The 27,383-nt window shown below is 45.0% G+C and overlaps 1 protein-coding gene across 6 annotated transcripts in view; it reads right to left on the minus strand.

The window, feature by feature from the left end:
* zormin overlaps positions 1-27,383 on the minus strand; it is a 34,235-nt gene that overhangs the window by 4,562 nt on the left and 2,290 nt on the right. The window contains exons 3-20 of one of the 6 annotated variants that reach the window (NM_001274388.1): positions 19,563-19,685; positions 18,198-19,505; positions 17,574-17,915; positions 16,267-16,443; positions 15,300-16,055; positions 14,868-14,939; positions 13,836-14,030; positions 12,298-13,723; positions 12,073-12,233; positions 8,766-10,557; positions 7,553-7,759; positions 7,027-7,202; positions 5,051-6,733; positions 3,212-4,643; positions 2,155-2,586; positions 1,570-1,652; positions 1,273-1,453; positions 592-933 (exon numbers count right to left, since the gene is read on the minus strand). In NM_001274388.1, the coding sequence (NP_001261317.1) occupies positions 830-933; positions 1,273-1,453; positions 1,570-1,652; positions 2,155-2,586; positions 3,212-4,643; positions 5,051-6,733; positions 7,027-7,202; positions 7,553-7,759; positions 8,766-10,557; positions 12,073-12,233; positions 12,298-13,723; positions 13,836-14,030; positions 14,868-14,939; positions 15,300-16,055; positions 16,267-16,443; positions 17,574-17,915; positions 18,198-19,505; positions 19,563-19,685 (10,650 nt within the window). In that variant the 3' untranslated portion in view covers positions 592-829. Of the gene's footprint in view, positions 1-591; positions 934-1,272; positions 1,454-1,569; positions 1,653-2,154; positions 2,587-3,211; positions 4,644-5,050; positions 6,734-7,026; positions 7,203-7,552; positions 7,760-8,765; positions 10,558-12,072; positions 12,234-12,297; positions 13,724-13,835; positions 14,031-14,867; positions 14,940-15,299; positions 16,056-16,266; positions 16,444-17,573; positions 17,916-18,030; positions 18,079-18,197; positions 19,506-19,562; positions 19,686-27,383 lie in introns of those variants that run through there. The other 5 variants (NM_001274386.1, NM_001043114.2, NM_001043112.2 and 2 more) reach the window with 5 other exon arrangements.

A 27,383-nucleotide genomic window follows, 5' to 3' on the forward strand; every position in this document is an offset into this window, starting at 1 on the left:
GCCTTTCAAATTTTTTTTTAATCACTTTCTGACCCGATTTTAAATGTAGTTTTTTGGCCTAGTTAAAACATTTATATGGCAATGAGTAATGAAAAGCAAATGACTGAAATTAATTGATGGACTAAGAGCTTAACATGATAAATGGGACTTTAAAATTCTGTAATTCATTTAGAAATCTAATTTGAAAAGTTCTTTGCTATATAAAGTGAAAATTAATCTTGAAAAGAGATCAAAGCAAAACAAAATTAATGTCAAAATCAATCTGGTGAATTAAAAGATCTAAGGGATCGATTAAAATAAAAATACACTATATAGTGTAATTAATCTTATTTGGCTTTAAGTTTTAATTTTCGAAATGGTGGCTAATGTGCTATATTTTTTAAAATTGTATCCTACTTTTTTAATATTCTAATATCCACGATATTGGCGCCATCTAACGTCTTAAGATTTCGAAAGCTTTTTCGAATATGCGTACCCAGCTTTTTCGAAAATTATGGTTCGATCCCAAATGTAGAGAGCGCCACCATTGAGCTTTTCACGATCAGCTGAGTAAGGAAAAGCAGGAAAAATCCCATGAAAAACGTTCCTTTTCGTTTAAATATTTGTTTATTTCATTTTCGACAAAAACACAAGTAATACTATATTCCTTTGTTGTATGCATGTATAATGGGTTGTTTTGGGCGACATTTTGTAAGTCCATCATCAGCCCACAAGACGAATAAGTGACGCGGGGGCGCAATAAATACATACACACAATAAGGCGAAACTTTGGCATTGAACAAATCATAAAGCAAATAATAATAATAATAATAGTTGCATTTAAACAAGTTTAGTATCTAAAGCCGCGGTTTGTGCTCGAAACGGTCAAATTTCCGCTGGTGGTGGCCGCTCCCAGAGGATTGATGGCGGTGCAGGCGTAGCTGCCGTTGTCATCTGCCGGATTCCGAGCCATTCCAGAGGATGCCAACCATTCATTCAGGAGGAAGCGAGGAATAGAGAAGGTAGAACGATTAATGAGCTGGCCCGATTTGATTGTACACAGAACGAAATTGTGTAGAACTCTAGCGTTGGGGAAATTGCACATGAAATGTATCTCAATCTATCAGTATCTCAAGGATTGCACTTTCAGCTAACTTTATAATGATAGTAGCTTCATATAACAAAAGCACAGCTGGTTCACAGTTAGCTGCAGGTCTTAGATACTCCATGTAAATAGTGCCCACAATTTGGTTCTGTGCACCTTTGGCTGACCAGCTTGTCCGCCGTACTCACCCGGATAGGCCTGCGGCAGGGTTAGCCGGCACACGCCGTTCCGGTACTCGATGCAGTGCCTGCTACCCGACTCCAAAAGACCGCCGTTGTGCGTCCAGTTGACCTGCGGCTGCGGATGAGCCTGCACAATGCACTCGAAGCGCGCCGTGCCTCCAACTCCGACCGCGATGTCTTTCAGCGGCTGTCCATTTATCCGCGGCGGAGCGAAGTGCGAGGAATTGGGAGAGAAATTGTGGGGTTTCAGTATTCCCGGTTGGACACGTCGTGGGTCGTGGTGGGTTAATGACTCTGGCTTACCGTTATGAATAATGGCTGCCTTTGTGCCAGCTCATCGCGACTCAGATGCGCATTGACGGGTTCCGTATTGGGCAGCTCCGGCACTGAAGTGTGGGAAAACCATTAGAATCTCTGGCTCAGCGTTTTCAAAGCGCATCCATTAGTGGGATTAGCACGCGGCAAGCACGAAACACAAACACTCCGACGTACGATTCACTTTAAAGTTTAAACACATAAAACGCAAACAAACGCAAATTTCATGCAAAAACAAGGCGGCAAGCTGAATTTCATCGGGTTAGCATGCTTTTTTCGAATTTTGGTGGTTAGAACAACAGGACCTGCCTATTTACACAGGCGATGACATTTTGGGTGTTAATCACAAGGGCACAAAGCCACAATTGCCTTTTTTAAAGGCTCAAAAGATATGAACTATTTTTAATTAATTAGTTTTGATTAACTAGTTTAGTTCATATCTCTGAGCCAGCGACAATCGCGATCACAACATAAACTTGTCCTAGACTAATTGACAACATCGATAGCGGTAAGCCGTTCTGATTGATGGCTTTCATCTGATGACAGCTTTCCGATTTTTGATTGCTTCAGTACCTGTGCGGATCATCTGATCCGGAGGCAACCGAGGTGCCTGGGCATGCAGGCGATCCAGATGGATGTCGAGGCTGTGGCCACTGGGCAGGCTATAGCGCTTGTGGCTGTTGATAGTTCGTGGGGCCATTGGCTTGGTAGTCGACCAGTTCCTGGTCTGACTTCTTCGCTGCACCTCGTTATCTGAACTATATCCTTGAGCGGATCTCTCGTGTTGAACAGGAATCACCAGCTCATTTCCGGGGGGAAGTTTCAATGGATATGGGGAGTGACGTCCATTTTGGATTGGCTTGGCATTGCTATTGCTGCTGCCACTGCTGTTCCACTGGCTACTGACAAACTTGTGACCCTCGCCAGGGAAAAGAATGCCAAATTCATAGCCAAAATCATACTTGAAGTATATCAAACCGGTATTGGGATCGACGCATTTGGTTCCTGATTACAGTTTACAGACAAACATACACGATAGAGTATAACTTGATGGTTGGGAGTTGTTAGGTTTCGATAAAAAAAAAAAGGGAAAATACATTTCCCAAAGTTTATGAACGCGTTATAATGAATGACGAATAAAAGGAAGGATTCCTGGGTGGTGATTAAATTAAGGACAAATTTACAAATAAAAAACTTAAAAGTAAACATAAAAAAGATATGGTACTTGTCTTAAATATATAAATGTAATGATTTTAAAAATTATAAGTATAAGATTTGAGATTAGTTCGGATTCAAAACTAACAAAAAATATACAGGTTAGTAAATGTCTTCTTGTATATAAACTGTTCCATGTAATACTCGAAACTTTATTAATTCATAACGTAAAAAATTATTATTTTATGAAATGTTTGTAATTTGAACCTTGTAAACAATAATAATAATGATCTCAACGTGATAACGGATTAGTAGTGGGTCCGGTATGTCCAACGAATGCAAATTTCTCAATCCAATTTAACCGAATTCTCAATATTCAAATTTCAAATCTCAAATACCAATTCAAATGAGGGGAGCTGCCTCCAAATCTCTACTGCGGATGTGGTCCGGAGATTGAAGTAAAGTGTGGACTCACCGTATTGAGAGACGCGCGACTCATCCCGGAAGGCCTGCGGTTGCTGGCTGCTGCCCTCGCTGGGTGCCCTTTTGAAACCCGGACGGATGCCGTTCGAAGCGGAGCTCCTGATCTCCCTGCTAACATCGTCGACGAACTGATGCGATTTCTGGAGAAAGGTGGAGCCCATGCGACGACCCTGATTCTCTGCCTGCTGTTGCAGGGAACTATAACCATATCGCGGCAGAGTTCCGGCCCTATCGATCTGATCCATGGACTGCTGCTGCTGTTGCTGTTGCTGTTGCCTCATGGTGGTGTTCCTGTTCAAGGATTGAGTACGATTTTGGGTGGTCACTGTACTGCCTCCGCGTTGCTCTTTCCTTAGGGTGTTTATATCCACGTGGATTTTGCTAGGCATCTCGGGACCACGATCGAATTCCATGGGGGACAAGACCCTTTCATAGGTGCGTGGCAGACTGCACGATCTTCCAGCTCCTTGAGGTGGTGCCACTCGCCTGAATCCTTTAGTCATACCATCGCCGTATGGAGACCACAATGGTTGGATGCGAGCTCCATCAATCTCGCTCTCGTAATCACTCTCCCGGAATTCTCCGGGCACAAATTTAGTGGGCGTGGCTGGCGGTGGCAGATGGGATTGCCTCGAAGGCGTACGACTGGTGGCGGGACTGTAGGGGAAGGGTTCCAGGATCTGCTGATCCCTCTGCTCCTGCGGACTATCGAAGTGTATTATCCTCTTGGTCTGTTGCATATTCACCACGCGCTGTGAACTCTCAGTGGACTCGTGCATCTGCATCACATTCTTCGTTTCGGTGGCCACCTTGGCCACGTGCATCGGAGCTCCAGCAACAGCATTGTAGTACATGGTCGGACGGGATGTGGCCTGTGGCTGTTTCTGCTGTTGTTGTTGGGTTGCCGCTATAAACTTGGCCGCCACAGGTTTTGGTTTAAACACGGGCTGGTTCTGCTGTTGGTTTTGCATAAACTTGGATTGCTTGGAGCTAGTCTCCGTCTTGATTTCATGGCGTATCTCCTTGCTAATCGGTTCAAATTTGGGCCTGGCATAGTCCTGAGGAGTAGGTTCAAATTCCATTGGCGATGGAGTTATTACCACTACTGGCGATTTGTGGCCATTGGTGGCGATGTTTGTACGAGGAGTAGGCGTGGGTGGAAAGACCACGCGATACCCCTTGATCTCTGCATCGGATTCATTGGCGCGGGATACGGAACGGAATCGTTCGTCAATCTCACTGCTATAGTCACTGAACTCCGCCGCCGGGGTCTTCCTCTGGGCAGGAATAGGACTGGGATAGGTAACCACTGGTGGCGGTGCTGATGTTGAAGAGAACTTGGTCTCGTGATGGGAGGAACTGCTGCTGCTTTGCATATTGTGGGAGTAGTTACTGGTCATACTCGACGAGGTGTACTTGTAGCCCTAAAGGAATACAAAATAATGTTAATAAATATGATAATTTTAAAATAAATCATACATAAAGGGTTATGCAAGTTAACGAACGGATATCAGGCAGATGCTGAACTCGATTAATTTGATCAGTTTAGAGTGGGGTAAATGAAGCATCAATCAAATGAACGAACAGGAACTGAGTTTGAACCTTAATTTTAATGTAACATGTGCATGATTATTAAGGAGCATAGTGATTAATCGAAGTCTTTTGTGGAGCTTAGGTGTTAGCTAGTTAGCTGATGGGAACAACAACGATACAGAGGCTGTTTGCTGGTGTAAATGGGAGCAATCTTTTGACCTCCCAGTGCTAGCAACAACGACAATGAACGACAATAGTAACGACACACAGATAGACACAGAGAAGATCTAATCCGAACCTTCGCCTCCTGACTGCTAACATTCGATTGAGATGGTGGCACCTGAGGTGGCACCTGCGGTTGTGGCTTCGCCGTGAAGTAAATCGGTGCCGGTGGCTCAGGCTGCAATTTCGGGAATTGCGTTTGCAATTGAGGTGCGCCTCCCATAGTGGACGATGACTTGGTTTCGTAAAAACTTGACTCCGATTTGCGGTAGCTAGAATGCTCCTCTGTATCAGCTGTATAGCCACTGGACTTAAAGGAAGTCTCCATGGTGGTCAGTTGTGGCTGCTTGCGAATACCGGGCTCAACATCCGATTCACTGCCACTATACTTGTACCGATCACTTTCATAGTCGCTTTCGTAGACTCCCAATCGGGTGGGTAGAACAGGAGGTGGTGGTCTGTAAGTGGTGTTACCCAAAGGCTTAGGCTGAACAGGTGCTGCAGTGTTTGGTGTAAGTGTGGGCACCGAGTGCGGCAAAACCTTGCTGGGTCCTTGGATCAAATTCTGTTCCAGCTTCTGCTCCATAGTTTCGACCAAAGAGCGACGACGTGTTTCTTCTACCTTGGGTGCAAAGCAAATCTCTGGCGGTGTCCCTGGTTCCAGTTCCACATTCACCAAGTGCGTTACGGGAGCAGTTGTTGGAGGTATGCTCTTTGCTATCTGATTTACCAGGAAGGGTGCATTCAGCTCCTTGGTTGGAGTTGGTGTGGCCAGCTTGGAGATTACTGTTTTCTCCGATTTCTGCTCTACATCACTGGTATAACCAGTAACCCCGGTTGGTGTCCATAATCTTGACATGGCCACTCCTTCGGCGGAGGGTTTTGGAGATGGTGAGCGTGGGTTCTGCTGGGCAGGAGTAGCTAATACCGCCGCAGGGCGCACAATTGGCTGTCCATATTCCACTTTTACCTCCTTTGTGGTTGTGCTTTCGTGTTGCACTGTTTGAAGACCCAGCGGTGGTGGAAAGACGGGTACACCACCCTGTGGTGGTGGCTCCTTGGGCTGGACTTCAGAAAGTATCTTGATTTTCTCAGTAATTAGAGGTATCTTGGGTTCGCTTCTTTCGGTTTTCGGTGAGTAACAGAACTCTGGGGCATCACCTGGTATAAGGTTAAGACTCCTCAGCTCCTCCGCCAGAGATTGCGCCTGAGGCTGTCGTACGACAGTGTCCAGGGGCTTAAATGTTAATGGATTCGGTCGCTGGATGATGGTCTCTTCATCGATCTTCTTGAAGTAGTCGAACGATGAGGACGAGGTTGTTGACTTGTGCTCGCTCTGCTCGTATCTGGTGCTGGTCAGCGTCTGCGGTGGTTGCTGTTGCTGTTGGCCAAAGGTGGTGGCCACCACTGGCGTACAGGGTTTGGGTGGCACTGGCGGTGGGACTTTGGTGGTGTTGGTGGTGGTGGTGTTGGTGATGGTGGGTTGTGTCAGATCTGGCTGATCCATGCTGACGGTGGCAGTGTTTGTAGTGATGGTGATAGTATCGTTTGTGGTTGGTGTCTTGGGTCGCGTGGTCAGCTCGGGCAGATCCAGATAGTTCGATTTGTGCTCTAGACGCATGGTTGCCTCGGTAGTGCAACGATGCTCAGTGATCACTTTCGACTCGGACAGACCGTGGAGATCATTGGCACTAGTCACTTCGGTCTGACTATTCTGGTACGACTGTTGGTTTTCGCTATTCTGAATTTGTTTCTGCACCTGAATCGGTTGGTTTCAATGTGTTTTTTGTTTTTTTTTTGTTTCAGGATGGAGTGTTGATAACCCGTGGAATGAGCAAAGCGAAACGAAAGAACGAACGACGTTGACATCATGAGAGGAGAAAATTCACAAAAGTTTGGTTTATTATATTGATCGATAGTAAAGTAAGTAAGTTAACAGAGTCGAAAAGAAAGATAGAAAAATAGATCGGAGTAGATTGAAAGAGTTGTAGGTGATCGTGGAGGATAATGCATAGTAGTCGGTGGTTAGATATTGAGCACATGCACACTTACTTCGGTTTTGAATTCGCTGGCCGGAGCCACAGGACCCGTCTCATAGACAATAGTCTTGACCACCTCCTGCAAGCGTTCCGGCGAAGGCTCGAGGATGGCACAGTCGGCAATGCTCTTGGCCTCACCTCCCGCATTTGTGGCGCGAACCATGTACTTTCCGGAGTCCGTGGTTTGTGCTAAAAGCAAAAATGTATTAACATTAAAAGGTGCATTTTAAAATCAAAAAATCAATTAACATAACGTATTGGCATTAGTAATTCTATTGTACGAAAAACATTTGCCGGCGCAACTAAAATTAAATGAAAAGCCAATGAAAGCTTATATAAACATGTTTTGAGACCTAAAGTCTTTGTATGAGATGTTTGCGAAAACATTTTAGTGCTGAATAAAACATTGCAAAAATGTGGGTTAAGTAAACAAAAATCTTGCTGTGCCATTTGGCTGTCATTTCCTGGCTAATTTCGAAAGTGAAATTTCTAAACGGAAAACGAATGTATACAATTTATAATAGAATATAAGTACTTACCCTTTTCGATGATCAGCCTGTAGGAGTTGCCTTGGGCTAGCAAGCGATGCTCGGAAATTCCAGCATCCTTCAGTGGCTTATCGTCCTTCAGCCAGGTGACCGTAGGTTCGGGCAACCCGGTGACCTCCACCTCCATAGTCAACTTCTCGCCCTTCTTGCTGACCTGAGCCTGCAGACGTCGGCCAAAAACAGGCGGGAATATGGTCTCTAGATTTTTCGGGGAAAAGAAAACCAAAACAATGAGCATTAACATTAACACATATCAGCAGCCTTTGTGTGTCATTGCAACAGATTTGTAGCTGAATAATTTACTCGAACAGCCGTCCAATAATCGGCCATAATGAATAATTCGTTCAGACAGCCGACAGGCAGTAAAAATAATCTCAAACACACATTTCAGGCAGCAGCGACAAATCTGCAAACAGCCCGAGTAAATAAACGATCTCGGTCTTCAACGCGATTTACATAATAATAATTGCAGGCATTATCCCACAGCCCCAACCCCAATCCACAACCATATTCACGTCCACATCCCGATGAACCACCACCCCCATGGCTGCCAGAAAATATTTATAAATTTGTGTAAGAAAATCTTTTGCATTGGCCAAGAGATCTCATCTCCCCCTAACCCGGGCACACCAGCCAACCCCGACCGACCAACAGAACAGATTGAAATATAAACAAAAACAATATAGCCAAAATCATCATCCTCACAACCCCGTCGACCACTAAAAACTCATCAATATTCTCGTGAGCAGTCGAGCGGCGTTCAAGGCATTGACGTTTGAAGATCTATTGACGGTCTAGGCCCCTCGTCCCTCGACAATGACACTTTAATGCTCTCCACTGATTGATGTGGTCAGAACAAACGCCAACATATGATATAGGGCCCATATTCCGGGGAACATGTGTGTATGTGTTTTTTTTTTCGAGTTGTGCACACTTTTCGACAGCTTTTTAGTTCATTTAATTCTAGGAAATTGATTTCTTAAAAAAATATCTGAGCGTGCTGGTAATTTGATATGCTAAATTAGGTCGCGTATCGACAAACGTTGCGGCGCCATTAAAAGGAGCAAATATATGCTTTCTAGGAATGTTTCGCTATCAATTAAATTATAAATAAATGGCCAAGGATTTTATAGTTGTGTATAGTCCGAATGCATTGAATCGTTCACTAAATATGTTCCCTTAAAGAAATCGTTTCAGTACTCACTTTTAACGACCAAGTCCGCTGTGCTGGTGGATTGACCCACAGTATTGGAGGCGGTCACCGCGTAGCGTCCCGCATCGCCCACGCCCACCTGTTTGAGTTCGATGGTCACGCGATTGCACTTGTTGGAGATCCTAGTGTGGGCATCCTCAAACAGCTGACCTCCGTTCTTCTCCACCTTGATTTCGGGCGAAGGAAAGCCATCGTAAATGGCCTCCATGCTGACATCGGCGCCCTGATCAACGATTTTTCCACTCAGTGGAGTGGTGAACCTGGGAGCTATTTCTCTTCTGAGGCGAGTTGGGGAGTCCGGTATTGCTACTGCGGATTGTCCATTGGCTCCACTGGACTGAATAAAGCTAAAGGACTTTTGCTGCACTGTGGGGCTGCTCATCTCCTTACTCTTGTGCAACTCCTGGTAGTGATGGCTCTCCACGATCTCCGGTCGTTGTTGTCCAAGTTGTTTCAGAGACTGATCGATGTGGGCGGAGGAGTGATGAACCTCAGTTTGAGGAGCATTTCCCTCATAGGAATTAACCTGCGATGTGGAAGTGGTGGTAAAGGTCTGCTTTTTGATCGTGACCCTCGAGGATTCGGTGTTGTGCTCCTGACTCACGGTCTGAACATCACTAGAGGCGGGCAAACCACTTCCTCGGATATTCAAAAAGGCCACACAGGTGGCCTTGCCCGCCTCATTCTCAGCCACACAGCTGATCTTGCCAACGGCATCGTGGGTTAGCTTCTGAATGGTTAGCACTTGACGTTCCCCACTTGTTGAGACCAGGAAATTGTGACCATGGACGGGTTGATCGTTGAAGAACCAGTGGACCTTTGGTGTGGGCTTGCCCTTGACTATGCACTCGAACTTGATCACCTCATCGATTTCACCTTGTTTGTCACTGAACAGTTCTTTGAATTCGGGACACTGGTGACGCTCAATGATTTCAACCGATGATTGGCTACTTCTACGGTTTTCGGGAGCATTCACGGACTTCACTATGAGATGCGAAAAGCATTTGGCATCTCCCGCTGGATTGGTCACCTTAACAGTATACACTCCCTTGTCATCGCCGCTCACGTTGTTCAGGATGAGCTTAAAGACTCCCAGTTCGGAGTCGGATTGTGTGGTAATCCTTTGATCCAGTTGAAGTTCCTTATTGGTCAGGAACCACTGTGCCGTCAGGGGTTGATCACCACTGGCCTGCACCTCGAGAACCACTTGCTCGCCTTCATCGGCCAAGACATCGGATAGAAGTCTCTCGAACTTGGGCTGCGAATCTTTCGGTAGAGATTGCCTCTCCGCCTGCGCCCGAGTGGCAGGTTCCGCTTGATTCAGAGGAGTAACCTTGAGTTCACAACTACTCGAAGCTTCGCCAGCCGAATTAATGGCCACCACTTTGTAGTGTCCTGCGTCTTCTTGGTACACCTCTTGAATGATGAGGGAGCATCTGTCTCCTTGGAACAGCAGTTGTACATCGGCAGACTCCTTGACAGGTCGCTCATTGTGATACCAGATGACCTCGGGCTCGGGCTGACCCACAATCACGCAGTCCAGCCTCACTGGCTTACCCTCGAATATGGAAACATCCTTGAGGGGCAAGTGAACGGCGGGCTTGATCGGTTCTATATCGCTGGCCATTTCGGAATCGGAGGTCTCGTTGGGCAGTCGACCCTTTACTATCACGTTGCAACTGGTATAGGCTTCGCCAGCCAGGTTCTTGGCGCTCAGGACGTAGGATCCGGCGTCGTTGGGATAAGCCTGCGGGATTATCAGCGTTACGCGGCCGTATTCGTACTGAAAGTACAGAGAGAAAAGCACGGAAAGTCAAGTCAGTTTGAGTTTCGGTATTCACCACACCCCAAAAACAAAATTTGGTGGATTTTGAATGCTTTCGTCTCGTTCTCTAGCTGTGTGCTTTTTTTTTGCAATTAAATTTTTCCTTCTTTTTTACACCGATTTTAATCTTATTTACGAGTGTCTGTCTGTGTGCACGGATGAGGCGCATCCGGCGGATTGGAGGCGCAGACGCGAGCAGGTTTTGTTTATTTTTCCACAACAAATGATCTTTGTTTTGCCCCAAATTGCAGGAAGCACCTGAGTTCAGGTGTTCAACGCTTCAATGGAGAACAATCGAAGATTCGTTGGCATAATTGAAATGGTTTAATTCATCAAACAGAATAGAACAGAACAGTGAGATCATGTTTTGTCAAACAAGCGGCGACGGCGGCAATTAAAAGTGCGGCCAATGAAATCATTGCCCAATTTTTAATTTTGCCCAGATTTTCGTTTTCATTTTGCTTCTTCTTCGCCAATATGAAAATGAAAATCTGCAAATATGTGTGCGCACATTTGTATACACAATGTTGGCGCCCACAATAAACAAATTGCCTGGCCTGACTGTGGTGAATTGAATTCGCCATGCTCACATGGCTCGTTGCAGCTCGGAGGAGCTGCCAAAAATTGCAGCTATTAGATATTATTATTATATGGCGGCTATATGCTTTACCGACTTGTGAAGCGCACTATCTGTCCGTAAAGTGCGTTGGCGTGTTTTCAAAACGATTGCCTTGAATTCTATTTGACCAACGATCAACGATTTGCGGAGGGACAGAGAAAAACTGCGTGACTGACGTCAGTCCCGAACATTTCTTTTCGAATTTTGGAGCATGCAACGCCCACCGCAGAAAATATATGGATTCGGTTTGCTTTTTCCAGTCAAAGTTTCACATCTGATACACACAATGCTTCTTTCTATGTATATGGAAATGGTCAATAGCCAGATAGTTGGGGAAATTGCTCTAGCTATGTTTGCTCCTCCATTTGTTTACCCTTTGCGGGGGGGAACTGATTGGAAACAATCGGAAGAAAGTCGGCGGAAAACTTTGGGGGTTTCCTTTCGAAGCCAATTAAAATGAAAATATTTATGCTGGTTTTTCTACTTGAAATCATTTGAGTAATCTTTTGCAGTGGAAAAATAGGCAAAAGTGTGTTTAGTATAATTGAACTTTCTGGTTTAAAAATATATTCTGGGTAAAATAATTCAATTTTCATGTCAAATTCCTTGCAAATTCCTTAAAAATTATATGTCAACACTTTGTCTGTTCATTTTAATTTATGCATCCCAAAAGGGGACAAATTATTGGTCGTCTGGCAAAGACCAAAACATTCGCAGAGATTATAAAAATAAATTCGGTAAATTACGATCTACCAACAAAAAAAAACCGAAGCATTTATGCCCAGAGAAATATTTCCAGTACAGTTTACCTCACGAGATTTTTGACCTTCTCATTAAACAGCCATCGAACTCACCTTGGAATCGCGCGGCTGGAAGGGTTTGCCATTGTGCAGCCAATAGACTTCTGGCCTGGGAATTCCGCCAACGATGGCCTCCAGCTTGATTTTCTGACCCACACGAGCCATGGCATTCGAAAGGGGAACCTTGAAACTGGGTAACTCTGTGGGTTCCAGAGCTAAAGTAAAAACATATAGCATTACGAAAAAGAAGATCTTCAGATATATAAGTTTGCTACTTACGTTCCACAATCAGAGAAGCCGAACAATGTTCAATGCCCGCCGGATTGGAGGCACTGCAAGTGTACACCGCGTCATCCTCCAAGAAGACCTCCTCGAACTTCAGAGTGGCCTCTCCATTATTGTAGCTGATCACGTAATCGGGAGAATCGTCGATGCACTTGTCATTTTTGAACCACTGAACAGTGGGCAAGGGAACTCCAGCCACCACGCATGCAAACTGAAAGGAGCTTCCCTCAGTGGCCTTGCCGCTCTGCAAGAATCGTAGGATCCGTGGTGGAACCAACTGCACTTCGGCGGCATTTTCCCGAACGGATAAAGTGGCATTAGTATCGCATGTACCCACCAGATTCGAAGCACGGCAACTGAAGCGTGCTGAATCTGCGGCAAAGGTCTCCTCGATCACCAATCTGCAGATACCCTTATCGAAGGTGGTCTTATAATCGGAATTAGTTTGGATACTGATGCCATCCTTGAACCATTCCACGGCGGGTTCTGGAGTTCCCGTAACCTCGCATTCGAAGACAAATCGGTCCCCTTCGCGGCTAACTGCATCTTTCAGAGGCCGAGTGAAAAGCGGAGAGGCATATCGCAGCTCCGTGAAAATGGAGTTAACCTGAATGTCTTTTCGGATGTTTTCGGTTACAATTCGCTGCTGGTCCACTTGATCGCGTAGGGTCTGGAGTCTGGTGATCTCCTCACGCTGGATGCGGGCTTCCTCCTCTCGTTTCGATCGTGACTCGTTTTCTCTACGGATACGCTCCTCCTCCTCGCGGCGAATGCGGGTTTCTTCATCCCTGATGTTTTGGAGACGCACTTCCTCTTCCCTGCGGGCAATATCTCTGAGCGATTGTATACGCAGCTCCTCCTCCCGGGCAGCCTGTTCCCTGGCCAATTGTTCCCGCGTGGCCTGCTCCCGAATGGCCTGCAATCTGGCCTCCTCCTCCCGGACAGCTTGCTCCCTCAGAGCCAATTCTCTGGCTGCCAATTCCCGTTGAGCCTGCTCAATGGCCGCCTGCTGGCGCTGGTTTTCTAGTCGGGATTGCTCTTCTCTGTGCAACCTTTCCTTGGCCTCTGCTTCCTTTATAGCCTTTTCCCGTTCGGCTTGATCACGAGCATCCCGCTCCCTTTGCTCCTTCTGGCGCTGCTCCTGCTTCAGCCTTTCCTGCACCACATTAATGTCCATCTTGAGCTTGATGAAGGACTGGAAGATGTTCATTACATCGTTGTACAAGGAAGACACCTTGTTCATATCGTGGGCACATTGCGAGGCACTGTCCAACTTGGAGCGCAGAGCCGCCTCCCGACTGGTCACATAGTTTTCGATATCATTGACCAAATTTCCTGCTTCCACGGAGTCGCGCAGATATGGAACCTTGTTGGACACGCTGGTGTAAAAGTAGCTAATCTCACGGTACTCCGCGTCGATCTGGGAAATATTAACAGGTTATTAATATCAAAGTGAACACTTAATTGTGAAAAGAAAGATCGTGTGTCTCTAAATAAATGAACATATAATTTATGGGATTTTAATTACCCACCTTTTCGACCACCTCGAAGAAATCGGTCGCCTGGTTGAGGCTCTTTCGTTTCTGCTTCACTTGATCCTTGAAGCTCTGCCATTTTTCGTTGAGTTTACGCAGCTCGTCCTTGACGTACCGCTCGCTCTCGGGATTGGTAATAAAAAGCTGTTGGCTCGTGGACTCCGTAAACTTCTCGATCCGCTTCTCGAGCAGCTATTTTGTGTGTGGGTGAGAGACAAGTGATGTGGTAATCTTTAGAGACAGCCGGAAAAATATGCGCTTATTGCCAGCAAATTAACCCATTAGGCAGCAACTAAAGCGTAGTGTGTCTAGGCGAAATGCAGCCAAGCGGGAATCTATTCTCTTACACGGAAGAAAATGCTTAGAGGCTCTCTCTTAATGTATATAAATTGTAAAAAAACGCAACATTGTGTATGTTTTTTTTTTGGACATTCCCATCGGAAATGATTTGGGAAACTGCATAAAATTGTGATACAAATTTTTTTTTCGATTTTCCAATTCTCATTCGTGCATTTCCACATCCATCTACACTTTGGCTTAGCTGGTCATTAAAATTGGAACGCCAGAAGCAATTTATAACAGCAAATGCCCAACAGCAAGTATAAGTGCATTAAAAAATGGTCTGAATGTGTTTCTGTTTCGGTTTCGGCCTACTGTATCTGCTGTATCCGTATCTCTCTGAGTTGTATTTCATGTATCTGGCCCAGAGTTTTTAATTACAAACTAACGACAGCTGCCGCTGTCTGTCTAAAGCCCATCGCCCGCCGCTGACAGCGACAACATTTTGAAAGTTGCGATATTTTCGAAATGTCATCCCGGCAGTGCGTCGTTTCCCATTTGGAAATTTGATGAATGCTGTGTGCCTGCCAGTTAGATGGGTGGTCACCCATCCACCCAAAAGGGTAAGCGGGAAGTGATGCAAAAATAAAGACCAACACACAACTCAGTCGCATGCAGGGATCGATCCGGTCTGTATCTATTCATCTATACATCTATGATCTATAGCTATATATCCATGACTATTGCTACCTCGATCGTGTGGGCTGTTTGGCCCCAGCGTCGCTGATGGCGCGTTGATTTCAATTGCCTGGGCATTGAACACTAGAATGGGATTAGATCATTCAATAATTTTAAGCCCATCAAAGTCGTCCCGAAATCTATCAGAGATCTGTTCGACGTCGTGTGGTGTCATCATTAAAGAAAATATGTAAATTATTTTCGTAATTTATAGTTCTCTACGATTGAATTTGTTTTTAAACATATAAACATACGTGTTTTCTAGCATTTGTAGTTGGATCTAATCTGGATTTGTAGTCACTTGCAATCGAGCGCGAACAGAACCCATGCACTTCAACACTTTGTTGCATCTTGTTTACGCAGAGAAATAAATAGTTCCACCCATCGCCCGATCCGAATGATCCTAACCCACCTCACTAATCCGATCGAAGGCAGTTCACTCACCTCTATGGTCCGTTCAAAATACTCAAACGCCAGCGACGTGGTCTTGGCCGCCGCCAGACTGTCGACGCTCTGGTTGTTGATCTCGTGCAGCTGCTGGCTGACGCTGTCCAGGCTGCGATCGATGTCCTCGAGATCGGAGCGGAACTGCTCGATCTTCTCCAGACGCTCCAGGGTGGACATGCGTGCACTGCTGTTGGACTCGAAGTGCAGGCGCAGGTTCTCGAGCAGCTTCAGTATGCGGTCGGTGTCGATTTCGCGGGCTCCCGGCGGTTCCAGTACGCGCACCCGATCGATCAGCAGTTCGGATTGTGTGATTAGCGATCTAAATTTATCCATGCACTGATCGCGGAATTTCTCGTGCTCCGCGATGCTGCGATCCGCGCCGGATGCGGGTTCCTTCTGTTGCCTGGCGAAGTAGTCGTCGATTTCGCGCCGCAGCTGCACTATGTTCTCCAGGAACTGAATTACGCTCTCCACCAAAGTGCGATAGTCGTACTTGATGCCGTCCAACTTGGCCTTCAGCATGCGCAGGTTGTTGATCACCTGCTCGATCTTGGCCAGCGATGGCTGATCCTTGGTCTGGATGCCGAGCGTGGTCTGGATGCGCTGCTGTATCTCATCTTGGGCCCTTTCGATATCCTGGATCACGTTGGTCAGCTTCTCGCGGGTGCTGATCAGCAGCTGCTTGGAGTCCACGCTCTGGGACGTGAATACGGGATACAACTGTGTGTCCACCTGGGTGCTCTTCGCCACGGTCTTGAAGAAGGAATTATAGACAGGGAATTATTTATGAAATTAAGGGCAGATTCTTTGATCTGAAGACGGAGGCACATCATAAAATCTCTCAAAATCTAATTGGCATTTTACCCTAGTTGCGAATTTTTAAAAATATACATTTACTCTATTAAATCCTGACTAGACGCAATTAAACTCAGAGATCCCGATCCCCGATCCCGGATCCACTCACCTCCTCGTTGTCGCTCATGACTTTCTCGAGTAGGTATTCGACTTCTCGCTTCTCCGCAATGCTCGTTGTCCAATTCTCCAAACTGCTCGTCACGTCGACCTGCCGCTTACTGAAGTCGTTCAGCGTCTCTTGGACCGCCTGTGCCGAGGATTTGGTCTCGAGATATGGATCCACAATCTGCGCGGCGCGCCGTTAAAAATAGCATGGAAATAGATGGTTTTTATTTTTATTTCTATTTGATTTTGGTCGCGTTTTGTTTTATATTATTTTCTGTTTGGCTGCCGTTCTCTGTCGCGGGCAAGAAGGGAATTTTCCGAGAAAAGGCGGCGCGTGGCACGCTTCTGTGACTGACTGTGGCCAGGGTCTGGTGCCTTCTGCCACTGCTGCCGCTTTTGCTCGAGTCCAGGCCAGGCCAGATCCGACCGACCCGACCAGCACCATACAGCCAGCCTATCTATAGCCCGGCAGCGCAAATTGCTTTCTTTATTTATGGACTCAACTCGAGTCGAGTCGAGTCGAGGCGCGAGTATAGAGTCGCATAGAGTCGAGCCAACAACTCGCGACGCACAAAACACGCAGCAGAATCTCCGCAAAGAGCGAAATTTCTAATTTCAAAAAATTTCTTTTGCGCCTGTTTGGACGCATCTTCCCGGTTTTATGTTCACGTATGGGGCGAAATGACGTTGTCGTTTTGAATACATGTTTATGGGCAAGCAAATCATATTGTTCATAATTTATAGTCCCCGAGCGGGCTGGCAAAATATGAATGGAGGTCTGGGAGTGGCGAACTGGAATACCCTTTCGAATACGGCTGTGATATGAACGCACACAGTTGTCTAAAACTCAAAATCAGAACTAATTTCATTGGCTTAAGCTCTTCAATTTTTCGCAGAATTGTATTTTCGGAAAAATTAAAGACTTGCTGCCGAATTGTTGCATACTTTTGGACATCTCTATAAACCTTATTAGGTTTTGTGGTCATACAGAAAAGCAAAGATGTTGTGTAGTGTACATTCCTCCCAGATCTCCATGTCAGAATGCCCATCCTGCCCAACTTTTCCCGATTGCTTGTGCAACGTCAGCAAGCTGCTTCTGGGAGCTGATGGACAGCGTGCAAATGCGCCAGCTGTCAGCAGTTAGTTGTTCCATAAGCAAAGTCTGCGAGCATAGATGAAGCATAAACAGAGTGCAGCATGCATAACCAAGCAGCGCCGCCCTGACATTAGAGAATTCCACAAAACTTAGATTAAATAACTTAGGAAACTAACAGGTAGTGTGTCAGGTCAACCCCCTCCCCCGATACAGACTTTTAGGTTGATGAATCGCTGTCCGCGGGACTTCAGTTCGCCGAAGGTGGATGCGATGCCCGTCCAAGTGGCCTGGAGGAATTGCAGCTTGTGCTCGTCTGGAGTTTGCTGCAGCTGTCGCTGCAAGTTGTCCAGCTGGCTGGAGAGCTCGTTGGCCAGCTCAAAGAAGTCTATCAGCAGGGACACATAATCCACACGCTTCAGAACCAGGTCCTTAAGTTCGATCCAGTGCTTGTGCAAGGATTCCGCCTTGGAGTCCACATCGTAGCGCTCTTGGGGACTCAGGGACTCCAGATGGACCTTGATGGATTCGAGCAGCAGGTTGATCAGTTCGCCTTTTATCTAAGGGGTAATCAAGGTGATTTTTGTCATTAGCTTAGGTATCTCCTTCAACAAAATACATCGTTCTATATATGTTATAGCATGGCGGTCAATTTAAGTAGTACTCCAGACCCACCTGAATCGCACAACAAACGTAAAGAAACTCTTTATAAAGCATTTCGGTCTATAAGTTTTTTGTCGAACCATGTTTGTATAAAGATTTTCGATTCGTAGGTAGTCTGATTCATATCGCTTGATAGATATAGATATAGATAGATATAAGTATTATTTAAAACCACAAACCTCCAAATCCTGCATGAGTTCATGGTGCTGGAGAAGGAACTGCTTGGCCTGCTGGAGATTTCCGCCCATATCCACGCTTTGCTGCAATTGATGTTGGCCGGATGCTCTCAGCCAGGCCAAAAGCTCATTGTGATGGTTCAGGAATTCACTCAGTGCTCGCTGAACCTTCTGCTGATCCTCACTGCTGTTGGCACAGATGCCTTGAATGTAAACCTTTCTGTTTTCCAACTCATCAAGGACTCTCTTCACACCTTGAGTCTCCGGCTGAGTGCGTCCCACTTCGTCGAGAATGCCGTAACCCAAGCGCAAAGGTTCCTCGGTAAAGTTGCGAACATCTCGATCCACTTTGGAGAACATGGCATAACTCTCCGGTGAATGAGGGGGCAGCTTTACGCTGGTCAGCTCCAGTTCTAGTTTCTCCAGGACACTTACAGTGTGCTCAGCCTTGGCGAAAAACTCCCGGGACTGATGCAGCCAGTGTTCCCGCTGATCCACCAAATCCAAGTGCTCTGTGCAGCCACTCAAGACCGCATAAGCCCTAGCACATGCGTCTTCTTCGGTGAAGTGACCAGCGGATTGAACCTTCTCCTTGGCTCGCGTGATCTTAAGAGCTCGATCCCGGAGGAGCAGGGCCTGCTGTTTCCACTCCCTGTATTTGGTGAGCATTTCGTTGGCCGTGTGCTCACACTCGCCCAGGCTGTACATGGTATTCAGCTCCATTCTGGCTTGCTGGAGAGCTGCCTCCAGGTCGACTAATTCTCTGCCCAGCAAAGCCAATGCCAGACACTGCTCCATTTGGATTTTCCTCGTCTGCCAGGCGAGTTCCAGGGAGTTTCTGCGGTCATGCAGGGCCTCCAACCACTGCTGAACTTGGTGAACTGCCCTCGTAGCATCTCGTTTAATGTGCTCCGGTCTTGTGTCGAGGGTCTCCAGCTTTTCCAGTTCCTCCAGTTGGGCCAGCAGCTCGTTGCCATCTTTCAGGGCTGCCATTACCCCGGTGAGCATGTCTATTCTCAGCTGCTTGAATCTGTTCAGGAATTCCTGGACACGGGGCACATCCGGTGGATGGAGTGTTTCCTCGCAGGCCAATTCCAGTTGGTCCATCTTCCTGAAGCACTGCGTCATCTTGTCGTGGAACTGTGTGCATAGTATCAGAAGGTGTTGACGATCCTGCAGAAGATTCAGTATGTCCTGCCAAATGATGTTGAGCGTATCGGCCATGGCATTCACCAGTTCGGAACTGATGCGCTTGCTGGCCAACAGTTTGTCCGCCTTCTGGACGAACTCATCCATTGGTCCCGGCAGGCTCTGAAAGATGTTCGAGGTCATTTTAAAGGTTTAATTTGATATTGAAGATGGACTCACCTGTAGATTGCGAAGAGTTTCATCATGCTCCCTTTGCATGCGCAGAGATTCATCCAGATTCTCCCCAAGCGCTGTGATCTTCGGCTCCAGTTCTACCACTTTGATGTAGATCTTTTCCGGACTCTGGAAGAGTTGATGATGTTTAAGATATTCTATGGCTACGCGGTTGAGTGGATTTAAGTGTGGTTTTAAAGTATTATACGACAAAGACTGTTTAGTTCATTCTCCCATTCACTTACGTTAACATAAAATATCTTTAGTAATTAGTACTTGGATTTCGTTTCATATTCTTTATACTTTCAAAATTTCCCTTCTATTAGTATCGTTTACGCATTCTATATGCCTGGAGCCCCAAAATTCCCACACGTTGTTTTCGCAATTCCCAGGGATATCGCATAGGACATGAGCAATTCAAAGATTTTCTCCCACAAGGGTCCGCTGCATTCCTCGCCTGCCCCCAAATCCGTTCCAGTCACGTTCCTGGGCTCCCAGCAGCTGGCTGCATTCCCATTCATGCAGCTCGCAGTTGACATCGGTGGCCAGGAGACGTGTGCGATGATCTCGTGCAGCGAGGGAAAAGCAAACCTGCTCCCGAAGCAGCTTCTAATTTTGGTAGCACCACCAGAAGCTGCCTCCGAACTCGCACAAGTAGCAGAAGTAGCAGAAGTGGCACCACAACCTCAGCTCTGTTTGATTGCAATGAAGGTCAGCATCGGCTGTTTATGGTAATGGCATCCGTTAGTTTTTCCTGTTGGGATGAGCATGTGTCGATGGTGATGCGGCTGGAGCTGGAGCTGGGGAAAAGTGCCACATGCCATGGCGAACCATGAAGAACTCGCCTGATGGCTAGCAAACTGTTAAAAGGTTTGGGTTTTATGTTTAGGGAAAGCTGCGTGGGCGTTAATTTGTTCGACGAAATAGTTTTGGGCACGGTACAGTAGTAACTCTGTAAACGGAACTTCCCTATCCCGATAACTAAAGATACTTTTTTTTAAATTTTAAAATGCTTCAATGTAAGTTTGAATTCTTCGTTTTAGACATCCCCTATATTAAATATATTTGAAAGTGGTTCTTGCCACAGATGTTGCGCTGTAGACTTCCAATTTAGTCGCTCAAGGGTTTCGATTTAGATCTGCGGCTGCCATTAATCAATTTGGATTACAAATTAATAACCCGGCTATTAAATTAAATTGTCTGCCCCACTGGCAGCGATGTAAACCGATTAGAAAAACCAGTCGAAGTCGCTGACTCAATGCGACGTGAGTGAGTTTTCAATATGCTATGCGCACACCAATAATTCTCGAAAATCTGAATATATTTCGAAGTGTAACGGGCGGCGTGGTGGAAGTGGGGGAATAATCACGCCGTCTAACTGAAATATGAACCATAAATGGCATGACATCACTATAAACAGGCCGACCATAACTAAGCTTATGTACGTATAAAGCATAAAATAAACCATTATGCATATGGTCGGGGCGCCTCACAACTTCCCTTCCCCACAAATATGCATACGTCACTCATTGCGAAATTGAATCGTATTTCAAGTGGCACACGAACACGCACCCAGCCGTTAAGATTCGTAATATGCATTTGGACATTTAGACGCGTCTTCGCCCGGCACTTGTGCAGCTCCACATGGCGGAAGTGCTCCAAGATCGTGGCCAAGTCGGAGTGGGAGTGGGAGTGGGAGTGGGAGTGGGAGTGCTATGCCCCCATCCACAGACCAGACAATGACGGCGATGATATAATGCCGAAAGACCCAACGGCGGTTCAAAACAATAACACCCTGGAATGGAATGCACGCGGTGGAAAGACGACCATCGAAATACCCTTTCCAATCTTGAAATTTATCCCAAATCCATCCAAATTGTGTTAGTTCTGTCATATGGAACATCATGTGTATGATCTGCCATTTGGTTGTCATTTGAATTCACTAATGGGATAAATCATTCATTGAATGATTACCCCTGCATTTGAAAGCTGGTTAGGGTATCTACCACTGATTCTACCAAAGCCGGATAGAATGATTTAGGGCAGAAGGATGGCGGGAGGGGCAACAAGCGTCCTCTTCGAGGCGCTTAGCGTGAAACACGTTTTTGGCTTTTAAATTAATACTTTGCGGAGCGGATAGAACACGATTTCGATATGAAATTACCTCGATGCTGTGGCCGTTGTTGTTGCTGCCATCGTTTTGTATGAAATCATTGCGCATTTTTATAGAGCGCCGGCCTTCTCGGCTCTTTCATTACGGCCATTGGCTACGATATCCCAAATATTTAATTGGGAATCGCAATTTGCGAAGGCGTTGGCTTGTTGTACCTGATTTATTTGACCAGATTGCCACATGTAAGATGTGTAGCATCCTTTTCAAGAGGAATTACTTACAAATCCTGGTGATTTCTAATAAATTGCTTATGAAGTTTTCATCTTTATTTAAGCTTGTTCAGTTTCTTCAGCTGTTTAGTTATTTGAATACATTGACCAAAATTCGATGAGTTCTGACTTAAATATAGATTTGAAAGCGAACATTTCATCATCGCAAAAGTTCAGCAGCCAGCCTTGACCCAAAATCCAATGTCTCTCTCGTCTGGCCATTAATATGCAATTTAGGTACATTTACGCATCGCATGTTTGTTTGGCTTTTTGCAACAATTTCATTTTGTGGCTGTGCTGGCGAGTGCTCCCATAAAGGTGAGCTAATTGAATACAAATTGAAATTGGCTAATTAAAGCGACATAAATCAAATGCTCGCGAGTGTTTGTTCTGCTCCTGATCAAACATAGGCCACAGTGGCCATAAAAAGTGTGTATAAACAGACTAATAAAAAACCGCATCAATATTCGTGTGTGTGTGTGTGTGTGTGTGAGCGGTTTGATGGAGAGCAAACAGCATTAATGTATTGTACAAATACCCATATGCAAATGAATTTACTGAATCTACTTCGGTGTTTTGTGGATAGCACGCTCTGACGCGTTTACCCTGTGCCTCCATTAAACCCAACTTGATTTTGTCATAAAACAAAAAACAGTATTCAGCTATTTTGTTATTGTTCACTTAGCAGAGGTTCAGCTTTTGTGCCGCGATCATCAGCTGTGTGTGGCCGAGTGATGTCAGACTTTTTGGGTTCTATAAATACCAGCGAACATAAAACAATTTCTGTTCAGGTTTTTGTGGGTCGCACTTTCCCAGGCCGACGGCGAATTATGAGCACACGTATTGGGCAATCTCGTTGCTGCCATCGAATGCAATTTAAATTTCAATTTAATTCGCGGCCAACAAAAAAGATAATTTCTATAATTGTTTCTACAAATTATTGGCCACGACTCACTCGCATCTACCATCCGCAGCATCTGCAGCGGCAACATCTCGATGGCTGTTGCGCCTTTCCAGTTGCAGCAGCAGGAGTCGCCTGCAACGCGCGACTTTCATTGAACGTTTATCGGCGACTATCAGTTGCCATGTAAACATGCAATATATTTCGCGTCTCTAACTTGAAAACCACCGAGCCGTCGCTTCCACTCCGGTAATTACAGCAGCTGGATCCCCTACAGTGGACCGCCGGAAAGCGAAAATTGCGGGGTATCTTCTGCTTTGAAACTATCCCATGAAATTGAACGTGTATGCCTCTATTGAGTCGATGCAAGAATTTTGCATTTAGCAGAGCGATCAACAGCGATAATGGGATAATAATTGGTTAAATACAAAGTATGGTTTTAAATCGCATCGTACTATATGAGATACGCATATGCTGAGAGCTCACTGTATACTTTGGCGTTGCAAATGTATGCTTCTCCTCGTGGAAAACCCCCCCCTTTTGCATAATTTTCCACGAGCCGCTTTCCTTGCTTATCAATCAGTGCGTGCCAAACTGTTTTGTCAGTTGCGCTACGTAGCAGCTGCACTAAAGCCACCGATTGACGGCATATCCCCAGCCGGCTTTCGAGTGGATCCCGATCCTCCTGCCCCCATCCGATGAGCAGACCCATCCGAATCGCAAAACACCTAGCCAAACCCAAGAGGCAAAGAGACAGCGGACTGCGTCTGCGCATAGAATACATTATTTTTAGCGTTTTAAAGCGTTGACGACGCTTTTGGTGTTGGATACTGTCAGTTAGGGCTGGAATTTTTCAATTACTGATAAGATTTACGGCCAATTCCCGTGACACGCCATCGGGCAAATGAAGAAGTGCCATCGAAAGCACAGTATGCATATATTTTCGTAGGCCTGCATTAGGCGTGGACTTAAATCTTTTTTTTTATGGTTGTAACCAGATTAGATTAAAACATCTTATTAAAGCTAGTGCGCAATTGCTATAAGCTAAAATAAAATGTGCAAGAAAAAAGCTTTTGTTCAGACTCCGAATAGTTACTTCAAAAAGAGAATTGATTTAGCAAAAACTGACAAAATTTCAAACCAGAAAGTGACAAGAGCGCCCTTGCCGTTCGCCTCGAAACAGCGATCATAAATCACAGTGACAAATCGCAATCACGTGACTGAATGGCAGCTCTAAACGCGACCAAGTCGCAGTTTCTGGCAAAATGGGATACCCTGACGACTCTGTGCAGAGCGGGCGGAATGCGCAGCTTTTCATGCGTAAATTTATGTGCCTGCCAAGCGTCGTAAACATTTCTTTCTTTTGAGCCTTGGTGCGGCTTTCTATCGCCCGTCTCTTTCGCTGCACGTGATGCCATCTCTTTCGTCCATTAGACAGTGCGCACTGCGCAGCTGCGGCGTTTCACCCACGCCGAAGGCCCAAGGCAATGGCACATACATATACAATACATACATGGCTCGTACAGTGCCGGGCATAAGTATATGCTCATATATCTGGCCAATTTATGAGTGAAATGCTGCGACTTTTACAAATGAAAACGCCATAAATTCAATTAGAGTTTTACGTCTTACTCCTCCCGTGGCGCCTCCTCTTGTGCAAATCAGAGCAAATCGCACCAAAAGTCCGATTCGATGCGATTCGAGATTGCGCAGACCCAAGATCTGGAATCGAAAATCCAAAGCAGGTCGACAGTCGCGCCCCAATTGCTTCATTATGGCCAAAGCAAAGGCTCAAATTAGTTTCGCGCATTAGATTCAATTAAAAGAGATCTTCAGCATTCGTGGCACGCCTCGCATTTTCAACGAAAAGCGGAAAATCTATTTATTTAGAGAGAGTTTAGCTAGGCAAACATGTAAATCTTGTGCCTTTGAAGTTTCTTTTTCCAGTTTGCTTCAGCCTTTTAATTGCCTTGAAGCTAATTTTTCATTCGCGAGCCAGAAGAACATAAAAAGAAACGTTTTGTAACCAGGCCCAAAAAATTTTTCCCTCATTTCAAACACTTGTAAATATTTTCGTGTTGCATCAACAAACATTGTAATCGAAATTTGCGTCAGAGCCAAAACCGAATCATCATCCATTGAGATTGATGCCCGGATGGCCGAGAAGTTGAATCGTCTTGGTTAATTAGCTCTGGGTGGGGCTCGTCCAAGAAGTTGATAGGTTTCCTTGGTGGATATGTAAATCATGTCAGGGCGATTTTAATACAAGATGATTTGGGTTGCCCATGGAGATAAAGATCCAATTAAACGCTCTGCCGACAGACAACGTACTTCGTTGTATCTTCGTGGAACTTACCACATGTCTTAGACATTTCTTTCAACGGAATATCTTCAACTGTTTTTCACAGGCAAATAAATGTCATTTAAGTAGTCACCACAGAATCGCATTGTGCCACTAAAAACTTGGTAGATATTCATATTTTCTTCCAGCACTTAACATTCAAAATCTTAATAACTCAACTTTGTTGTGAGTTGTGGAGTATGGGTACACAGAAAGAAAAGTAAAGTTCTAAGGTCTCATAATTTTAAATTGGTAAAAATGAATATCCGCATTACAGATAGTATTGTTTAAAAATAGTAGCAAAACTATCCTTGCCAAGATTTAATACTTAAATACAATTTCTTGCCACTTGAAATTTCTTTCTGTTTAGAATAAACTAACTGAAAGAATTGTCTGTTGTCTGTTTCGAAAAATAAACCCAGAAAGGAAGGAAACTTTTGACATATTTGCATAGTTTTAAGCTACGAGCCGCGGGACGAAGGGGGTTCTGCCAACTTATTGTTTCCTTAATCTTATGCTGAAGCACAAAGTTTAAAGAACTTCCGCCGCCTTTCTTCCCCTAGAAAAAAATCTCCCACCGCCCACGTGGAATTTATAACAATAATAATAAGGAGCTGAGCTCATCGAACATTTTTTAGCTCATACATTTGTTTCATTTTGTGTGTGTTTGTTGCACATCTGTTGGCTTTTATTGTGGAATATTGTGTATTTATTTGTACACTTTTGTTATTCTTATTTCAGCTTTTTTTTTGGCTCTGTTCCGTTGCTAATTTGTTTACCTGCGAGAACCGGGGAGAGAAATCGCTCTTGTTTATTTTCAACAGCATTTTTGGGACCAGTTCGAGAATAACGAAAACAACGACAGGTAAGCAATTATTTAGTTTCGTTTTTGAATTTCAATACTGTTTCCAAGCAGGCCAGCGGAAATTTAAAGAAATCTGTATATTTTTGGGGTCGCGAGTTTTCAATTCATGGAAACACGAGTACACGTATACAACAGAAACGTGTTGAAAGGCTCGTCAGTAAAATGTTTTTGCATAATTTTCAGAATCAAAAGTGGAGGGGGGAAAAAGTTGTAAATCAAATCAAATGTTTAACACATGGAGCCGTGAGTCTCGAATGGCATATGAAGCAAAAATAGTTATTCTGATGGCCAGCAAAAAAAAAAAAAAAATGGCACAAAGTGGCACACCGAAATTTCAATGATCCGTTGGTTGAATGAACAGAAAAGGTGGTGCAAAAAGGGGCACAGTCCCCTTGCCCCTTGCCGCAAAAGCCCATAAACCATTCACCGATGCCCATAATTATTGAATGTTTTTTGTTTCGGGGCATAAAACTTGTAGCGCTTCATCAGAAATGTTTCTCAATCTCAAGTTCAAGTCGCATCTTCAAGTTCGAGCGATTTGGAGGGGTTGGAAAAGGGGGCAAATCTGCGGAGAAGACCCAAACAAAGTTTCTCTCTGAAGAAACTGATTCTGCCAGCTCGAAATGGACCCAGACAGGTAGCAGCTGCGCCTAATTGTCGAAAGTATCTGGCAGATACATTTCTTTTTGTCACGTTTAGTTGGCTTTTGTGTCTTTGCTCTGATGTCAGACAACCTTGAACCTTTTGTGGCGTTTGTTTTTCTGCTGCCGTTTTTCAAATATTTATAACCGCTATCAACAACTTTTGCTTTCGTTGTTCGAGTGCTAATTGGCGCGGAAATCGCTGGAAGCCGGTTTAAACAATCGAAAATTGTAAGCCAGTTTTGGGCATTAGAAGTTCATGAATTTTTCAGTGCTAAAGTCACATAGTTTTGCCTCAGATCCGAAGGGGCTAGCTATGGGATAATTATAGAAATTTATCAATTAATGTCGACCGATTGGTAGTGAACATTTGCTTGGTTGGAGGCTGGGCCATTTAATAATAGTCGAACGTTGTTTTATAGTGATAAATTGATTGAAAAATGATTTGATAACAATCTGAGATAATGTATCTATTGAACTATTTTCTTTGCTTTACATCTCTCAGACTGTTTTTGCCCCACTACGCAAAATGAAAAAAATGTAAATATATAATTGCACTGTCATTAATAATGAACAAAGATTATGTCGTCATTCAAATGATAAGCTCATTTATATTGAAAAAAAAGGTTAATATATTTAGACTGGCTTAATTGGTTGTTATGGATTTTTATAGCTTCACATAAAACTGAGTCGAATG

This window comes from Drosophila melanogaster, chromosome 3L (assembly GCF_000001215.4).
Source record: "Drosophila melanogaster chromosome 3L".
NCBI classification, from domain to species: Eukaryota; Metazoa; Arthropoda; class Insecta; order Diptera; family Drosophilidae; genus Drosophila; species Drosophila melanogaster.